This window comes from Marmota monax, unplaced genomic scaffold (genome assembly GCF_021218885.2).
Source record: "Marmota monax isolate L192 unplaced genomic scaffold, Marmota_monax_Labrador192_F-V1.1 WCK01_AAM20220418_F8-fsc00247, whole genome shotgun sequence".
Taxonomy (NCBI): domain Eukaryota; kingdom Metazoa; phylum Chordata; class Mammalia; order Rodentia; family Sciuridae; genus Marmota; species Marmota monax.
Genome location: NW_026694880.1, coordinates 647,448 through 666,875, shown reverse-complemented (window position 1 = coordinate 666,875; position 19,428 = coordinate 647,448). Strand labels below are relative to the sequence as shown.

The 19,428-nt window shown below is 34.7% G+C and overlaps 1 protein-coding gene across 3 annotated transcripts in view; it reads right to left on the bottom strand.

Moving 5' to 3' along the window:
• Window positions 1-19,076, bottom strand: part of Tinag (tubulointerstitial nephritis antigen) — a 75,397-nt gene extending 56,321 nt beyond the window's left edge. For 2 of the 3 annotated variants that reach the window (XM_058573390.1, XM_046426716.2), the window contains exons 1-3: window positions 18,588-19,076; window positions 6,344-6,407; window positions 5,558-5,647 (exon numbers count right to left, since the gene is read on the bottom strand). In XM_058573390.1, coding sequence (XP_058429373.1) covers window positions 5,558-5,647; window positions 6,344-6,407; window positions 18,588-18,942 — 509 coding nt within the window. In that variant the 5' untranslated portion in view covers window positions 18,943-19,076. The remainder of the gene's footprint in view (window positions 1-5,557; window positions 5,648-6,343; window positions 6,408-18,587) is intronic. The other variant, XM_046426715.2, reaches the window with a different exon arrangement.
• Window positions 19,077-19,428: the final 352 nt, after the last annotated feature.

The following is a 19,428-nucleotide window of genomic DNA, read 5'->3' as shown; positions in this document are numbered from 1 at the left end:
GTATCTGTTTTCTTTATAATTTAGATTTGAAAAGAAATTTGCTAATAAAAAGAAGTGCCATGAAAAAGTGCAAGCAAAATGGTTGCTTTTTAAAAAAAATTATATCTGTGATAATTAATTAGATGTTGAAATGGTCTACCTTTTGTTAAATGAGTTAATTTGTGTAAAGTCCTTAATACTATTAATTACTACTAATAATATAAAATAAACTGATGTGAAGTTTGGTAACAAAACGTAGATTTCTTTCTAGATATATATGTTGTGTTCTTAGAAAAAATGTACTGTTTCCAAATTTAATATTGACATTTGAAAGCAAAATTTCTTTAAAAGATGACAGTAGATGTGCTGGGAGCCATTAGCCAAGTAAATATGACAATTTCCTTGCCAGCGTACCCCATGTTGCAGTGACATTGAATGTACGTGACCTTGCTCAAGGACCAAGGCAGATTAGGGTGTTCCCGGTTTTAAGATAATCGTGTTTAGGGCATTCCCAGTTTAGGTTCCAGGTTTAAGGTTTAAGATTATTCCTGCTGGGAATAGGGCGTATCCTGCTGCGTGAGTTCCCCTTGAGTTCTCACGGGATTCAGACAGTATATTTTGGAGATAGAAGCCCAGTGGAGGTGAATTTGGGCAGAGAACGTGGATTTGGGCAGAGAACGTGGATTTCCCCAGAACGTGATTGTAGATGGCTGGTGTGAGTTCGGGAATAAAGAGTTGCTGTTTGAATCTACAAGCTGTGTGGTGGCTCGTGATTGTGTGCCCAGCCAGACTGCGGCATTTGTGCCCAGCCAGACTGAGGCATAGATGAAAAATGAGAAAGTTAAAAGTAATTTATTCATTGCTTATTTGAATCATTTACAACTCAAGGGAAAGATAGTTTTATTACTTAAGTCAAGTATAAATTTTATCCTGTTTTGTTTATAATCAAAATTATGTACAATGTGATAGGTTCTTACAAATGATTATAAATGCCACTCAAGTTTTAATAATGTGCCTGGCAAGTTAATGCTCTTCTTTCATAAGGCCCATTAAGTCATAAATTTTAAACCACCTTATAGTTATGATTTTTTAAGTAAAATCTTCATCCACCTAAGGAATTTCAATAAGAAAACCCCTGAATATATTAGATACTGTGGAATTATTTGAGAGACTAACAGGATCCACCTTGGAAAAAATTGTGAAATTAGTGAAGTATGTTTTCATTGTCCTACACTAACAGCTTGCAGGTATCAGGTCAGAGACATCTGTGGGTCACTTCATTAAGCACTCAATTGAGTGAGTAGGAATAAGCATTTTAAAAAATAAAATAAAAATAGAAGGCAGCTGGAGAGGTAGCTCAATGGCAGAGCTCTCAGTAGTAGAGCACTGGCCTAACATACACAAGGCCCTGAATTCAATCCCCAGGGCCACAAAAACTAAATAAATATAGGAAAATAATAGGAAATATTAGATCTTATTAAAAATAGGGAGGAGCTGGGTGCAGTGGTGCATGCCTGTAACACCGGGGGTTGGGGAGGCTGAGGCAGGAGGATTTCGAGTTCAAAACCAGCCTCAGCAAAAAGCAAGGCTTTTTATGCTAAGCAACTCAGTGAGACTCTGTCTCTAAATTAAAAAAAAAAAAAAAATAGGGCTGAGTATATGGCTCAGTGGTTGGGTGGCCCTGAGTTCAATCCCCAGTGCCCCCCACAAAAAGGGAGGAACCCTACTTTACGAACCTATTTTTAAGAACCGTTTTATGTTCCTTTATGTGTATGTATACTAGATCACAAAATGTGTGTTTTACTGTGATATAGTTTCAAAAAACTGTGAAAGGCCCTATTAACCTGCATTGTTCTCCTTGAACTGGACTTTATCACTTTTCCTTAATCCAATTTAGCTTTTATAGAACCTTCTTAACTTATCTGTCATCTTATCTGGTAAATACCAGAAACACAAAAATGAAAAAACTTTCTCTACCCTCCAGGTGCTCGTACCCTGACAAAGACTAGAAAGAAAGAAATGATTTCAATATGGCAACTTCATTAGCAGTAGGTCAAAATGTGATCAGAACAGAGGATTCAAACATAACTCTGCCTGAAGGAGTTGGCACATTTTCATAGAAAGTGAATTTAATGCTTAGCCTGGAAGGATGAGAATGAGTTTGGAGGCCAAATGTGAAGAAAAGCAAACATTTATTCTAAACAGAGGTAACTCTTGAGCAAAGCATGAAGATTTGGAATTAGTTTGCGCACATAGGGATTGGCAGATAAGTTAAATGATGAGAGGGGATGGGGGGGCTAGAAAGGGTGTAAAAGGTGTGATAGTGAAAAACCTTTACATCTAGACAGTCATTCATGCTAAGAATAATTGTTTTTCAGAAGGAATGAAATGAAGGATTTTCAAGAACATAAGTGGCAGAATCAAGGCTTTATTTTGGAAGGATAGCTATGAAAATATAAAGAATAGACTGGAATTTAGTCAAACTGAACTCAGAAAGACAACCATGTCGTTTCAAATGATATGTGATAAGGAAATGCACTAAAATAGAACCTGGAGAAACGTTGCATATGGGAATTAGTAGGATGTGGTGACATGTTTAAAAAAAAAAAAAAGGTGGGGGGAATTGAGCTAACCTGAAATATTTTGGTTGACCAGATGGAGGCAGATGACAGTCACCAAGGATAGGTCAAGGTTGATCCCTGCAGTTTGGCATATGTTGATTTTGAGAAACAAATGCAAAATCTAGGCCAAATTATCCTCTATACTAGATTTTGAAGTCGTTAAAAAAAATCAAGTTTAGACACTTGACAGATTCAAAATGGCCACAAATTATTTGTAGCTCTCTCCATCAAGAGAGAATCTACTTGCCTAGCCTTTAGATGTGGATTGGCCTACTCACTTGCTTTGCCCAAAGAAAGCAATGGAATTGATGTTGTGTAGCTGTCAAGCTTAAGCTTCAAGACAGAGCTTGCACAGATTCCATCTACACCCTGTTGGAACAATGCCCTCATGTGAAGAAGACAAAGCAAGCCAGCTGGAGACAGATGGCAACCAGCACCAGCAGGCAAAAACAAAAAACAGAAGTAAGGCCATCTTTGAGAGTTCAGCCTCAATTCCCAAAGAAGTCAATAGATATATGAGCAAGCCCAGAAGAGACCAGCAAGAGCCTCAGTTGAGTCCATTCCAAATTACTGACATGAACAAATGAAAAGCTTGTGGCTTTAAAGTGCTAAGTTCCAGAAGGGTTTTGTGCACTGAGCAAATAACAAAAACAGTTGTGGGTCTCCCTTTATTCTACTAATTTGCAGATTATTATTTGTGCCATTGATTTGGTCCTACATTCTGCCCTATCATTACAAATCCTTTTACAAAAGCTTGACATGTTGGTGCCTCAGCTAAATTAACTGCTCCAAGACAGAAATTATTGCATCCTCATCAATGCCACAAATGAACACATTTTATTAATGTTAATTGATTGTCTTGAAAAATAATGCAGGGACTAAATAAGCACTGATAGACATTATGTGGAATAAATAAAGGCTAGAATCTAAAATACTGCCAAGATTCGGGAAAGAAATATTTTAAAGCAAAGGTTTATATTTGTTTATAAGTTATCTTATAATAACTTATAAACAAATATAATATTGAATAATATATTATAATAATATTTTTTTCACACAAAAGCAATTTAAGCTTCCTGAACAGAGAACAACAAACAGCAGAAAATTAGAACTTTCTTTTAAATATAAGAAATTTCCTGCTTTTGTTTCCCAGTGAATGATTTTACTTTTATTCCTTTTCTTCATATCTTGTTTCTTTTAACTTTTTCTTTTTGGTCTGTGCATGTTTCCTTTTCCTCAAATATCTTTCCCTTTTTACTTTTTTTAAGTCATGTACTCTTTAATGTTTGCTAAGAAAATGCAAATTTCATACCTTAAAAAAATTCCTAAAATATCAGGTTTCTGTGGCACATACCTGTAATCCCAGAGGCTCAGGAGCCTGAGGCAGGAAGATGGCGAGTTCAAAGCTAGGCTCAGCAAAACTGAGGCACTAAGGAAATCATTGAGACCTTGTCTCTCACTAAAATACAAAATAGGGCTTGGGATGTGGCTCATTGGTTAAGTACCCCTGAGTTCAATCTCTGGTACCAAACAAAAAACAAAACAAAACAAAACAAAACAAAAAAAAAAACAAAACAAAACAAAAAAACCCTAAAACATGCTCAAAATAAACAAATAATGGGGAAAAAAGTTCCTTCTCCCAAGGAAAGCAACATTCCCAATAAATTCTCAACTTCTGTGCTCCTACTTATACTTTTTTCCTACTATGGATTCTTGTGTACTCTATAACAATGGGAATCTGGGCTTATCTACCACAGTTTCTTGGAAGCATGTGCTAGTTAGGTCCAGCATTTAAATCCTCTTAGGAACCTTTTCAATTCATTTGTCAAGATCATGTTCCTTGAAAATTTATATGTCACCTAGCCACAGAAAACTGTAATTGGTTTTTCCTAGAAATACTTAACAGTAATCAAGTTATCACCTAAAATATTAACCACAAACACAGAGAAGAATTGAGAATGATTTTTTAAATGTTAATATCAACAAAAGTGACTTTCTATATTTTGTCTTCCACGAAAATACTTTGGGCACATTGAACTTCAGTGTTCCCATTGTGCTGGGAAACAAAGTGTTTTAAGTGTAGAAGAGAATGAGATTTCTATTTTTAAAAACAACATCTCAGAATGACTTCACTTTTAGAGCAGCTGGACAATGGATCTTTTTATATGAAGCCTTGTACAGAGTGTGGAAGATGCTATCAAGGGATACATAGTGATATATAGAGATTTGATCAATGGCAGTGGAGAAATTTTGAGACAGGTATTGACCAGCCTATCCCTCTCTCAGTTCTGTGTTGTGCTGGTGCCTACATCTTCATTCTCTCGATGTAAGTGGTGAAGCCACCTCATTTTTAATCTATGGGAGAGCATTAAACAATTTTTCCAATGTTTAAGTGTAAGTCATTCCTATCTTTATATTACTAGCAAAGTGGTTCAGTCTGTCTTTTGAATGAGCTATAAATGAATTGGCTAAATATCAGTCACTTTAGGAAAACTGTCTAAATTAACTAGTTATCTGAGGTATCATCCAGATAGAATACTATCCTATGAAGGTTATATCCTATCTAGGATAGCTGAGTACAGGATTGGCTTGGTGATACAGCAGCAGAAAGAAAATGATGAGTGTGATAAATCAATATTGCCAATATCCTAATTTTGCCTATATACTTATTCAGTGTAATACTTCCTCTACTCCCCACACCCACACCATGACACTTCTCTTTCCTAAATGATTCAATACTAGATTGTACCATTCTTTTTTATGTGTTAATTTTAATTTAATTATTTATTATTCACCTTGTGCATTCTAAGTGTACACACCTTTTATCTCCATTCCCAATTTCCCCACTCTTTCTTTTGAATAATGACCATTTTTAGGAGTAAGTAAAAAAAAAATTGTTTGAGATCTGAGGAGTAATTAGGAGGGCCAAGAAAGTGGTAATGCAAGATTCGGCTCACCCATAGTCTCCTTGATTGACATGTTCAATTAACTCTGGACGAACAAGGCACATGTGCTGGGAACATTTCCACTGCTGTCCTGAGCATGTGCTATAAAGATACAAGAATTACAAATGTGGCCTGGCCTTTATAGAGTACATTTCAGAATTAACATCAAGAGTTGTATATTGTAAAGATATAAAACATAATTTCATGATTAATGTTAACCATATGGCTGTTTGATTATTGGTGAAATACATCATAAAACAGGTATTAGCAACCACTCAATGGGCTCTTAACCTCTGCTTCAGCAAATAATAAATGATATGGCAACATAGTTACTAAAGTTTTAAAACAGGATCATTTGGCAATTAGATTTGATTCCCTTGTATGGAGAAACTTTCTCTGTAATCTAAGCCTTTTAAAGTAGCATGTTTTTTTTTTTTTTTTAATGTAGTCATGCTAAAAAAACACAGCTTGTCTGTAGTATATTAAAATCTGAAGTATATTAAAATTTTTGTTGTTAGAATGCATACCTAATGCAAAACTGCTGTATGATCAAGGCTCATTATCAAAAACAAAACATCAAGCTCAGGTATTAAAAGATACATGCATGATTATATTTTCAACATTCAATAAATAGGCCTATAAAAATTTACAAGTATATGATGTCTTATGGAATATGACTTTGTGTATACATATTTAATTTTGTCTATTTGTTTTGTTTCAAAAAAAAATCTTCCTTTTATTTGAAGAAAAAAATTCATAGACAGTACAATTCTGTTCTGTGTCACTTAAATTCATTACCAGGAGTTGCAATTTTCCTTAATTACTGATCCTTCTTCATAATGTTGACCATCTCTGAAGCAACCTGTCAATGTAACATGTAAACAAATTAAAATTCTAATCTGGATAAAGTGCATTAGCATTACAATTAATGTAAGACTGTGGTTAGTTTTTCAAACATGAGAAAGCATTTAGTGCCAATCTGATCCACATCTTGTTCATGTCCAGGTTGATAAATCAAATTCTTCTGGCCTTGTTTATCTTTAAACTGCATATTATGTTCAACAGAGAGGATTTATAAAGCATGAAAACTCAATTAACAAGGAATTAATCACTAACTATGCTGCAAAAATAATGTGTTTAAATAGGTAAGCAATATAAATATTTGAGTGTAACTATTTGAATCAGTTTATAGTACTTATTTTAAAATTTATTCAAGTCTCATAATTGAGTATAATTAATTATATATGACTAGAGCAAGTAATTAGTAGTGTGGCCCAAAATACAAAAAAAAAAAAATTCATTGAATTTACCTTACAAAGATAAATTCTACTTTTTTCTTCTTTAGGATTGGATCAGGAGAAAAATTCATGAAATCAGTAAGACTGTAGCCATTTGTCTTCGAAGTCCAAATATTTCTTAAATATTAACTGAAATTAATTGATAACTGTTTTATAGAATTGACTATTCAAGAGACCTATGGTGAATCATCATAATATGAAAACTATGAGTAAATTGCTGTGAAACTAGTACCCCAGTTACAAGTTAAATAATTTTTGAAAATATTATTTGATGAATTAGCAAAAGAAACTTTAAAAAACAGTTGTTTTTAACAAAAACATGTAATCTATGTACCATATAAATGATCCCTGACTTATTTATAACATCATAGTGAAAAGTATGTACTTCAGAAATTCTCCAAGGGAACTGTGCCACAAGTCACATCACTAGCCCCAATTTTGGTTTTTTTTGTTTTGTTTTGTTTTTTTTTTTAGAGACAGGATTTCACAGAGTTAACTAGTGCCTTGCTTTTTAAAAAAATATTTTAAAAATTTAGTATTAGGTGAACACAATATCTTTATTTTATTTATATTTTTATGTGGTGCTGAGGATTGAACCCAGTGCCTCATGCATGCGAAGCAAGTGCTCAGCCACTGAGTTACAACCCCAGGCCAGTGCCTTGATTTTTCTGAGGCTGGTTTTGAACTCCCAATCCTCTCACCTCAGCATCCTGAGCCTATGTCTCCTGGCTCCTTTGATTTTTTTTTTTTTTCAAAAAATTGTTTCATGGGAAACTTTTCACAACTTCTCCCTGCTTAGCTTATACTACATTTTACCTTTTAATATTCTGCTTAGTAAATCTAAGCCTTTAATATTTGCATCTATTGGCCCTTTCCCATGGAGTTTGATAGTCCACAATCATGGAGAGAGAGACACCACATTTCTTAATGCAGCAAATTCAGGCTATGGGGAAGAATTAGCTTTCATTCAAGTTCAAAATTTTAATTGCTACACAGTAGCAATAAATTAGATATTTTTAATAACTGGCACCATGTATATGGAGACTCTAGAAGTTTTTACTACATAAGAGCAATAAAGAATTTTAGAACAATCCAAGTTTAGGTGTAAATCTAAGGGATGAACTTCCCTGTTTGTAAAGGAGAATGGGGCCAAAACCAGAAGATTTTTAATCATAACCTCATGAATCTTGAGTATTAGGCATACTGGTTGTATAGATAAAAGGAACCAAAATTACAAAAGTCATAAGGGAAGAAGACTGTCCCTTCTCTGACTTGTACTCTAGCTAATAATGTGGAAGTCAAGAGAAGTCCACCATGAGGTCTGCCCCACATCATTAGCACTAAACCTAGTATAAACCAAAGCATTTCTTGTTCATCCTTCCTTAATGTTAAGCCAGAAGTACCATGAGAAACTACATTCACTTTCCTCTCACTGAGATTTGGTTTTTCTAACAAAATCCATAACCAGCTACCTCTGACCTTGGTCAAACTGCTGACACAGGCTTCTGTTCAATACAGACACAGTCCTCTCCATCCTTTGCTATACTCCTTTCCAGTGTGTTTCTCATTCCCCCCACAGACTGAGAAGAATGTTTTAAAGTTTATATCATGTTACCTCCTGCTTAAAATCCTCAAGTTGTTTCTCATCAAATTTAGAATAAAGTTAAATTTTACCATGACCTGTAGGGTTTTACCCAAAATATCTCTGCCCTAAATCTTTGCCCTATTTACTCCCATTGTGCTGGCTGGGATGGGGTTTCCTAGAAGAATGAAGGGTCACCATGACAACAGTAAGGAGAAAAAGAAATTGATGAATATAATTTGGAGCAAAAGCAAATGGAACTCACTCATGGATTGATCTTGGGGAATGAGGAAAAAGACGAATTGAGATGCTTCATTAGGATTTTGGCTTGAGCAATAGAAGGACTGTGAAGTTATTGATGAAACAAATGAAGTCTTGTGGGAGGAAATCCAGAGTTCTACTTTGGGTATTTTAGACTTGGATTAAATCTAAGTTAGATATCTTAATGGAAGTGTCAAGTTGACAGTAGTTGTTAGAAGTACAAAGGTAAGACAAAACTGAGCATGAACTTGATGGATACTAAAATCTGGGACTGAGTCAGTGTCTATTGGAGGAAGTAAACACAGGAAAGAAAAGGTTCTCTAGGACTGAGCTCAAAACACTGTAGCTGACACTCAGAAGAAGAAACCAGTAAAAGGTAGACTGTGCACAAGTATCAAATTCAGGAGAAGATGGTATCATGGAAACCAGGAGAAGGAAGTATTTCACACAAGCAATATGGTCATATTTGTTCAGTACTGTTGACGCATCAAGAACAAGAAACAGTCTTCTCCTCAAAACTTCTCATGGTGAAACTATTAAATTATATGTAATTTGTCAATAACTTCACTGAGAAATTTCAGTAGAGTAACTGAGAGTGACATGCTCTAGGAATAAGTTCTTAAGAGGCTATGAAGTAAAGAAGCAAACTTTCAGATATTCCCATTAAAGGGCTGAAGGAAATGGGAAATGGGATGGCCAGAATAAAAGGGAAAAAAAGTGTATGTAGAAAGGAAATTGTGTGTGTGTGTGTGTGTGTGTGTGTGTGTGTGTGAGAGAGAGAGAGAGAGAGAGAGAGAGAGAGAGAGAGAGAGACATAGGGAGAATTATAAGTGATGAACTTGAGAAGACAAGAGAAGATGGGATTCAGAGCCCAAGAGGGGAGATCAGTTGACTATAAACAGCAACCCGGATGGATGGAGGTAAGTTGAAAACTACAATGGTGGGTAGAGAGAATTCCAGTCTGATAGATTTATTTTTTTCAGTAAAATATATATGAAGCATCTTCAGAGTGAGTTAGTCAAATTGATTGCACACATAGCATCTTGACTGAAAAGTGAAACAAAATATTAAACTAATGACTATTGAAACTGACGGAGTTTTGCAACTTTAAAAGCCTTTAAGACAAAATTAGGTAAATTAATATTTGGAGAGTTCGTTGGTCTTGTAGGTTTGAGGAAAGATGATAACATGGTGGTACAATGTATTTTGAAATACTTCATCAGAGTATGTTATAATTATCTTTGCTGGTCTAAACTGTACTGTAGGGAAGCAGTCACTTGCCCTAATTAGAAGTGCACACCCCACGGGCGGTCAGTGGCATTCATTCTGAAAGGCCAGCCTTCAGGGTAGCTGCTGCAAGAGTTTCCATTATCCTTATTTTCATCAGCACTAGAGTTAGTTAATGAATGTCAGAAATGGGCTCTCATTGGCAAACATCAGTGGGCTTGTTAATCAGCATAACAGTTGTTAAGTAATCGGCTCTCATTGGTTAAATGGATAATATTCATTTATGTGGATTAGTTAAATGATTATATCATAGTCCATCTTTGTGCACACAGTATATATATATATATATATATATATATATATATATATATATATATATATGTTAAGGTCAAAGTCTTGAACCTTTAGTCCTGGTGCCTATGGACTGATCTTTGTGCAGTGTCCTGTGTCAGCCACTGAGAAGAAGAATTTCTCCTTCCCTGATACCCACCATGAGGTAACAGTCCTATCTCTGTCATAATATTACAGGTATCTCCAAGAAATTTTTTTCATGCAATATAGATGTGGGAACACCTAAAAGGAGAAAAAGTGGAGTTTTCATGGAGCTTACAGAGGATCTATGAATTAGATATTTCTCTTTACCAAAGTGTATTTTTGCAATGGTCAATATGTGTAGCAGAATTTGAACTGTGATTTATCTTCATTATAATATGCTTAAGGATGTTGCAAAGGAGTGAATCAAATGTGTCACTGGCTTACATACTTTTTATCACCTACACAAACACAGAACTGCACATTATCAAATTAGCTTAGGTCTGTTGGTGACAGATGGTACATGAGCTATTTTCTTAAGATCTGCTACTCCAAAAGGTTATGCCTAGAATGTCTCCTCTGTCTCTGTTTTAAATTCTATCACAGGTTTTATGTATCTGGTATTTGAATATTCAATTACTGGAAACTACCATCAGATATGGGCGACAAACACAGAAGTAAGATATTTATTGATATGTTTGTTCTACTTTCAGTTGTGGAGAATTGATACATTTATTTTTTAATTCTTAAGAAAATGTATAGTTTGAACTTGTTGACTTAAAGAGTTCTTAGGGAAGGCATAAGAAAAATAATTAGAAAGTAGTACCTAAGGAAATCACTGAAAATAATCTCTAATAGATTATAAATGATCAACATAGCATCTCAGAGAATAGTTCTTCATAAATTGCAGAAAAAACTGTATAAATAATATACTACTGTCTTTTATTTTAATTTTGCACTTTTCTTTCAGTTTTGTGTAGTACTCTTTTTCTTTTCAACTAATTACTTCTCAAAGCATGATAAAACAAAAGGAAAAATTACCTTCATGAGAGTCAATTATAGTCTCATGTGAACTTTTTACCACTAAATAAAATGATTAATTGCTTACCTCTGTAATGAATGGAGTAAGAGCTTTACCTGGTACATAAGTTCTACCTAAAATATGAACCTAAATTGCAATCTTCACAAAATTCTAGCTCTTAAGCAAAATTGGATGTTGAAGAAGTGCTAACTGCTCTTCTGAATGGACCATATGCTTTAAATAAGAAAGGCTTAAATATATTTTAGTACATCAAAAGCACTACAGCTTGTACAATGATGCCAAGACTCCAGATTGAAGCCAGGTGTGGTAGCTACTTAGGAGGCTGAGGTAGGAGGATCACTTGAGCTCAAGAGCTCCAGTCTGGCCTGAGCCACATAGTGAGAATACCAGCTCAAAGGGGAAAAAAAAGATATTAAAAATTGAAATAATTGTTTAAGTCAAAATGCAATCATTTAGATAGCCATTGTTTTCAGAGAACTACACATTCTTAAATTGGCGCAGAGCCTGCTGTGGTTGTTCTCATTATCATTCTTCATTATTTTTAATCCTGTAGCAGAACCCCATTTTAGGGAGGCACATTGCCACACAACAAAATAAAACGAGGTTTGGTATCCAGCCTCTCTTGATGGTTAGCATGGCCATGTCACTGCGTTCTGGCAAAAGAGACAGGAATGGAGGTGTTCTTCCGTGCTCTAGAATACTCCTTGTGATGTGGGGACCACACCCTCCTTCTCAATTTCATCTACTGGGACTTAACTGTGATGTATGGAGTACAAGGAACCACACAACATGGGGGCCATGTTGTGGTGCTGTGTGGGAAAAGAAAGCTCAATGGAGCCTGGTGCTTCAATGACATGAAAAGTCCAGACTAAAACAACCTCATGTGTTAAAATACGTATGTTAATTAATGTTGTCAGCAATCTGATATAATCTTCTCTAGTACATGGTATTTATTGAGTAAGTACTAACTATTTTTATATACTCTACTTCCCAGGGGAGATTGTTGGATTATATTATCATCCACAATGAACACAAATGGGGCATTTGATTGTTACTAAATTTCAATGATATCTAATTGTTTCACATACCTAAATCTTTTTACCCACATAAGGAATATGTTTCTCAAAATCCCAGGCTTTATAATACTCTTCTCTTATCACCCCCCAATGCTTAATTCAATGATAGATGCATAACTAATTTAAATATAAATTATTCTTGTAAAGGTGCCAAATTTCAAATGAAGGTAAGAATTGACCACTGAAACAATGGGTAAATAATACTTTACAAATATATTTTAACACTTACCTCTTGTATGAAAAAAATCATACTTTTGAAAATATTTTTTAAAATTACATAGAAATAAATTATTTATTTATTTATTATTTATAAATAATCTATTTATTAACTTAGCAAACACTGAACTTCAGAAAATGAAAATACTCTAGATATCATTTCAATCCAAATCAACCAATGTTTACTAAAATTCTCCCATCTCATGGCACTGTAACTAGTGCACAATAATTAAATCATCGTACTTCCCCTCTAATCAGCTTTCTATATAGTTGATATAAAATAACTAATCCTTTTCAAAAAATAGAATAAAATAATGAATGAAGGCACCAGAAGGGTGCTTGAAATAGTTGTTGGATCCATAATAAGTGCTCAATAAATTTTAAGTTAGGAAGATGAATAGTAGGTTCAGTAAGGTGATAAAAAAAATAAAAAACATGCTACTTAGGTGTGGTAAAGAGACACCTGTTAATTGTCTACTATTTGGAAGGTGATCTAAGAGGTGAATTTACCTTGATCAAAGAACCTGATTCTGTCACTAATAGAAATCATTCTTACATAAGAATATGATCCCCAAGTAATAACATGATGATAAGACATGGAAATACATACATACGGAACACAGTGCCATGTAATATCACATTATTAGCATACAACAGTATTATTTAAGTTCACCAATTATTTCAATGATTATACCAATGTGATAAAATACATAAATTCAACAAACATACATGAGCATTACTCAAAGTTATCACTCTCTTTAAACCCAAAATACATACAATAGTAGTGACCTAGGGTTTTCATGTACATTTGTGTAAGCTGGGTAGTGAATAACAGTGAAGACTCTACTGACAGAAATTACAGATATACGAATGTTTTCCTTGATATAAAGAAGCTGATTTATATTTATATTTATATATATGAAGAGGAAGCAGGAGAGGAATAGACAAACTCTAGCTAGGGCAGAGGGGTTGGAGGGGAAGGGAGAGGCATGGGGTAATTAATGATGGTGGAACATAAGGATCATTATTATCCAAAGTATGAAAACACAAATTGATGTGAATATACTTTGTATACAACCAAAGATATGAAAAATTGTGTTCTATATGTGTAATAAGAATTTTAATGCATTTTTCTGTCATATATAAATAAAAAAAGAAAGAAATCATAGATATATTGATATTGGCAGAAAATGAGAGAAGTGGGCCAGGAAAGGAATAGCAAATGGTGGGTAAATAGCCAAATGGAAAGAATATGTGTTACCAAAAGTGACATCAACAACTCATCTCCAACTGATGGCTGTCATGCATGACAATGGGTCCATAATTGTCACATCTAGCAACATTTCAAAAGGGACTAGAAATTTGGATTTTTAAAATGAAAACTCCTGAATTTTAAATGCTTCTAACACATATTATGCTATTTTCTGTTGTTCTATTTTCCATGTATCTGTGAATCAATAATGAGATTTTATCTCTTTCCTTCAGATTATATCATATCATTTTTTTCTTAAAGAATTAACAAGGACCTTCTTGTTAAACAGTAGCAAAGATAGTTAACATCCATATTTTGTTCTTAATTTTAAAGGAAACACATAAGCAAACTTGTCATTATGCATACTGTTTATTTTAGGATTTTGATATGAAAATATGAACTGTGACAATGAAATGTATTAATATTTCTAATAAGAGAATTGAGAAAGGTTTCCAGATAGTATATGACCTTTCATGAATAAGTGGCATTTATCTACAATAGCAATAACCAATATATAATGTATATTTGTTAAACTATATAATTCAAAACAAATCTTAAAATGATCCAAAACTAATGGAACAGTTAAGGCCACTAAGGAGAAAAATAATTTAATTCCATTTAAAGACATTTTAATGACAAGAATAAGGGAAGAGATATTCTACGCTCTTGGAAGAGATGTATTTTTAAGACTAAAATGATAGAGTTCAGTTGTCTTCAAATAAAGTTTTAAATTCTTGTGCTTACCAGAAGTTTCAGAGAATAGAGGGGGGTGGAGAATGAGAAAAAGTTGATCAATGGGCACTAAGTTTCACTTAGATAGGAGCAAGAATTTCAATGTTGCAACACAGAATGTCCATAGAGAATGTGGATTGCAAAAAGGTCGAAGAAAGCATGTTGAAAGCTTTTGCCAAAAACAAATGATAAATATTTGAGGAGATAAATATGTTTAACTTGATTTAAGCATTCTACAATATATGCATGCATGAAAACATCATGTCACCCCATTAATACATTTTTATGCTTTTATGCAGAAATTAAGATAAATTTAAGTAAAATTATAAATTTATGAAATATTGCTCAAAATTTAGCTTAAGTTTTGAGGAACTAGATAAACTCTTTAAAAAACACACAACTATATATGGAGCCAAGCTCTGTATGAATACCTATAATTCCAGCTACTTGGGAGGCTGACACAGGTGGATCACAAGTTTGAAGCTATAACTGAGACTCTGTCCTAATTAGAATATGATATACTCCATATTTGCACAAATATGTCAAAATAGAGTCTACTGTAATGTATAACTGAAAAGAACAAATATAAATAAATAAATATGTCTGAGGATGTAGCTCAGTGGTATAGTGTGTATCCAGTATGTGCAGGATCCTGGATTCAATCTCCAGAAGCAGAAAAGAAAAGAGAGTAAAAAGTGTTTATGCAAGATTAAATGTCTACATGCCCTAAGTCACCCTATAACAAGGTGCAAATAAGTAGATTTGCTCTGCTAAATATTAAGATATATTTCTGTCTGTGCATGGCTCAAGATGAAATGCCAGTATTTATGAGACTGAGAAGTTCAAATCTATTAGTAATCAGAGAAATGCACATTAAAATAGCAATGAGAAATCAAGGTTTCCTGATCATAGAAATAAAGATTACAAAGCCAGATGGTGCCAAGTACTAAAGATGTGGGGTAGACAAGGCCTTATAGTCCCGGGGGAGTTTGGACTGATGCAGCCACTCCTGAGAGCCATGCAGCAGGACTTAGATTAAAGGAATATATATCCCAAGCCCAGAAATCCCAGTGTTATCTTTGGCACACAGATCCATAAGAAGACATGTATGAAGTCGTCCATCATGGACTTCTTTATGGTACCAGAGAGCTGTAGGTAATTGAGTTGCTCATCCATCATGAAAAAAGCAGGTTGGTAAATGACAGGGAGGAACATCACAGAAAACTAGGCATCAGCCAAAAGCAACAGACTAGGTATACATTTTGGAAACAGAGAGCTCCCTCAAAAGGGTGCTGGCTGGAAAAAGCCAGGAGTAGAATTTAGTCTCTAACATAATAGAGATTATATGAATTATTAATTCAAGCACACAAAATAAAAGTGCACATAAAAGCCAAAGAAGGGCAAATTGGTTGTGGAGGAAGATGGGAATGAGTCATAGACATAAAAATAAAAATGGGGGTGGGGTGGGGTGGGGGAAGAAGTGAAGAAAGACAGAGAAGAAGTTAGAAAAGGAGGGGGTTGGGGGAAGAAAAGAAATCCATCCACAAATAAGACATAAAGCTTCATGGACCAAAGATGATACTGTGCCCTAATAAGGTTTAGCTAACTCAACTTTCTAGTCCAGAGAGTATAAAGCATCAGCCTTATATAATACCTTTAATTTTGTTTTAATACTGTCTGTGTGGGTCAAACAAACTACATCTTTCAACTGGAATGCCACGTGAGACCTCTTGCACAACCACTAGTGTTGGCATTTAAGAATATTCTTATTGAATCCTTCTTAACTTCTTTTATTTTCCTACCTAATGACTGACTCTGCAGTTTCTTATAAACTTATGCTGCACCTACTACATTCTTAAACCTATCTCCCCTCACTCTAGTCCCTAGCTGGCATGCACTCATGCTTCATGACTCAGTTCTAATGTCCTGGGTCTCATTGGCTTCAGAACTTTGCTCCCGTAGCAATCCCTTCGAAGTGTCTTTAACTTTAGTAAGGTCTCTAGAGAAAGACTACAACTTATGAAGCTTCCACTTTAGTGCCATCTGAGTCTATAATTGCTACAAAACTAGTCCACACCACTTTATTTTCTCCTCCTCAACAATATCGCTCAAAATATAATATAGATGTAATTTGTGGGGACAAGTAAAAACTAAAATTTGGACTCTTGTCCAAAAATTATTAAGAATTTTAAGATGGTAACTTCAGAGCATTAGACCCAGCATGGGATGCCTGTGAGCACAGGGGGCTTTTGTGATTGCATGTTATACATCTAAGAAGGCAACCCTATTCTGGCTTAACATCTTTCAAAGATTTGTCACAACCAAATAAAACCTCTAATCCCTAACATGGTCAGAAAGTCCTGTCACAGTATGACCTCTTCTCACTTCTCAAACCTCATCTGGGTTCACTTCTCCTCTTCATCACTCTCTGGAAACAATGGATGTTGTCCAGTTCTAAGACCATGAGAAGTTCCTCTCTCTCAGATCTGCAACACTCTTATCAACTGTTTTCCTGTTCACCACATTTCTGTTCCTCACCTATCAGCTTAAATGTTTTCCCTTGGTGACACCCCAATCAGGTAAATGTTATACATTATGTTACATCTTAATGTTATATTGTGTTATACCTTCTCAGAACACCCTAAATATTTTCTTCAGGGAATTTATCACAACTGGCAATTGTACAGCAAATTTAATAAATATCTTACACATGCCCCCCAACTTGACTGTGACTTCCATGAGACTAAGATTTTTGTCTCTTTTCATTATTATTATTTCCTGCTTGGTGTCACCAGCACCAAGAACATTGCCTACCACAGCACAGATACTGAATGAATAATTGTTGATGAAGGACTAGTTCTCCCATTCTTAGTGGAGTATCTGCCTCTTCATAGGATGAAATAAATGTTTGCTGAGCTGCTATCTATTGATAAAATGCAAAGCCTAAGACAAAGGCAACTCTATGGAAAATTTTAAGCACAAATATATGGTTTAAAGAAGGAGTTTTTGTTTTTTGTTTTTTGGTTTTTTTTTCAATTTGACATTACTGAAAATAAAGGTAATTGCATTTGGATTTTTAAATGAGATCTGGGTTTTGAAGTAAGGATATCAAGTCCCTGATTTATATATGTTATGTTCCAACTAAACTTTGTCATCATGAGCACCCACTTAGTAGTATGACAGAATTCTAATTAACCCTAATCTTCTGCTGAGGAGATCTGATACGACAAGAGACAGAGAGAGGGGCTCAGATCTAAGTGTATACGTAGTATTTTTGTCCCAGAGCTTAATTATATCAATTACTCAAAATCACTAGCTATTCTCATATAATTAGAGTAGTATAGTAAATTCCGCTATTCTCTTTGTGGGTCATGTGCACTTATCCATTCAATATTATACATTCACTACTCTATATGAAGCTCTCTTTTCTTTTAATGATCTAAAAAGCCTCACACTGGCAAAACAAAAATACATATGAAGAATTTACTTGGTATTACTTAGGTAAGGAGAGTGACTGACTTTATTTTGATTTTTTCCTGGTTTTGACAGCATTTCTAATACCACAGATTCTAATGCTAAGGATCCGTTTGGCCCAGGAAATAATAAGAAAAATGTTACATGAATCTGTGGATGATCAGGTATGTGAGAGTCTCCTGGAGGTTATGCTCAATAAAGCTTGAGAGTTCTAAAATCAGCACATTTTATAAAGAAAGAAACAAAGAAGAGTACCAAAACTGGAGACAGATCAGCGCTTACTACCCTCGGACCAGAACTTTCCTGAAAGTGACAGTATGATGCAGATGTCCTGCAACTGAATCAAAGCACTTTAATAATCCAAAGAAATATATCCTGGCATTCATAATGTTTATGTTTACTTAATTGAAGGAAAGAAAAGGGAAGAATGGAAAGGAAGGAGGAAAAGAAAGAGGAGGGTAAGAGGGAAGGAGGGGAGAGAAAGGGGGAAAAAAAGGAAAGGAAGAAAGAAAAGATTGTCAAATCTTGTCATGCACTAAGACAATGCGTAATCACATCCCCAAAACCTACCTTCTGCGTACCAAGGCTGTGTGTGAGGAGGCCATTCTTTCTCTTCCTGGCAAAAGGACTTGTAATCAGGACAGCAATCAGAATTTTCCCTTTCACAGAATTTATCACAGTAACACAATGCATTTGCTTCATAGAACTCAGTAACACAGCCATCATCTCTGTCTTCACAACAACCAAAAGTTCTACAGTACTGCCCTTGGAAAATGGCTCTTTTGAATCGAGTACCTTCCAAAATGGTGTGATTCCTAGTGAAATAGTCTCCAAGGTTCACTTCTCTTTGAGATAAATGATGATTTTCCATCCATATTTCTGTAGTCAGATAAGAAAAGATTAAGATCTTATATCCGGTCCACATTCTCTGGAGGTTGAGGAGCACTTCCTCTTTCAATTGTATCCAATACTGTTGGTCTTGGGGGCTTCTCCTTGGAGTACGAACTCTGATTATCAAGACACCTCAGCCTAACCCCTGAAACTGAGTCTTCATGTGAACCGGGTATACTTCCTATAGTTAAATATTAATCAGGAATTTCAATGTTTGCCCAAGATAATACAAATGTTAGACATAGACTATTATAATTATAACAAAGTTAAAAATTTATATTTCATATAATGTCAAAGATTGGTCTTACCCTCAAATTAAAACCTAAATTCTTATGCTTAAATGGTACATTGAAGATTGCTTGCCCCTAATAAGTCTAGAGTCTCAAATCAAAACCTCTATGGTATGTCCATGGCCCAAATTATGGCTGTAATACTACTGGCAAGGTGTAAGAATTTCAAAAGTCAAAAATGCAATTATTCGTTTCACCTATTTGCACTGTATCTAAAATCCAGGCTCTCA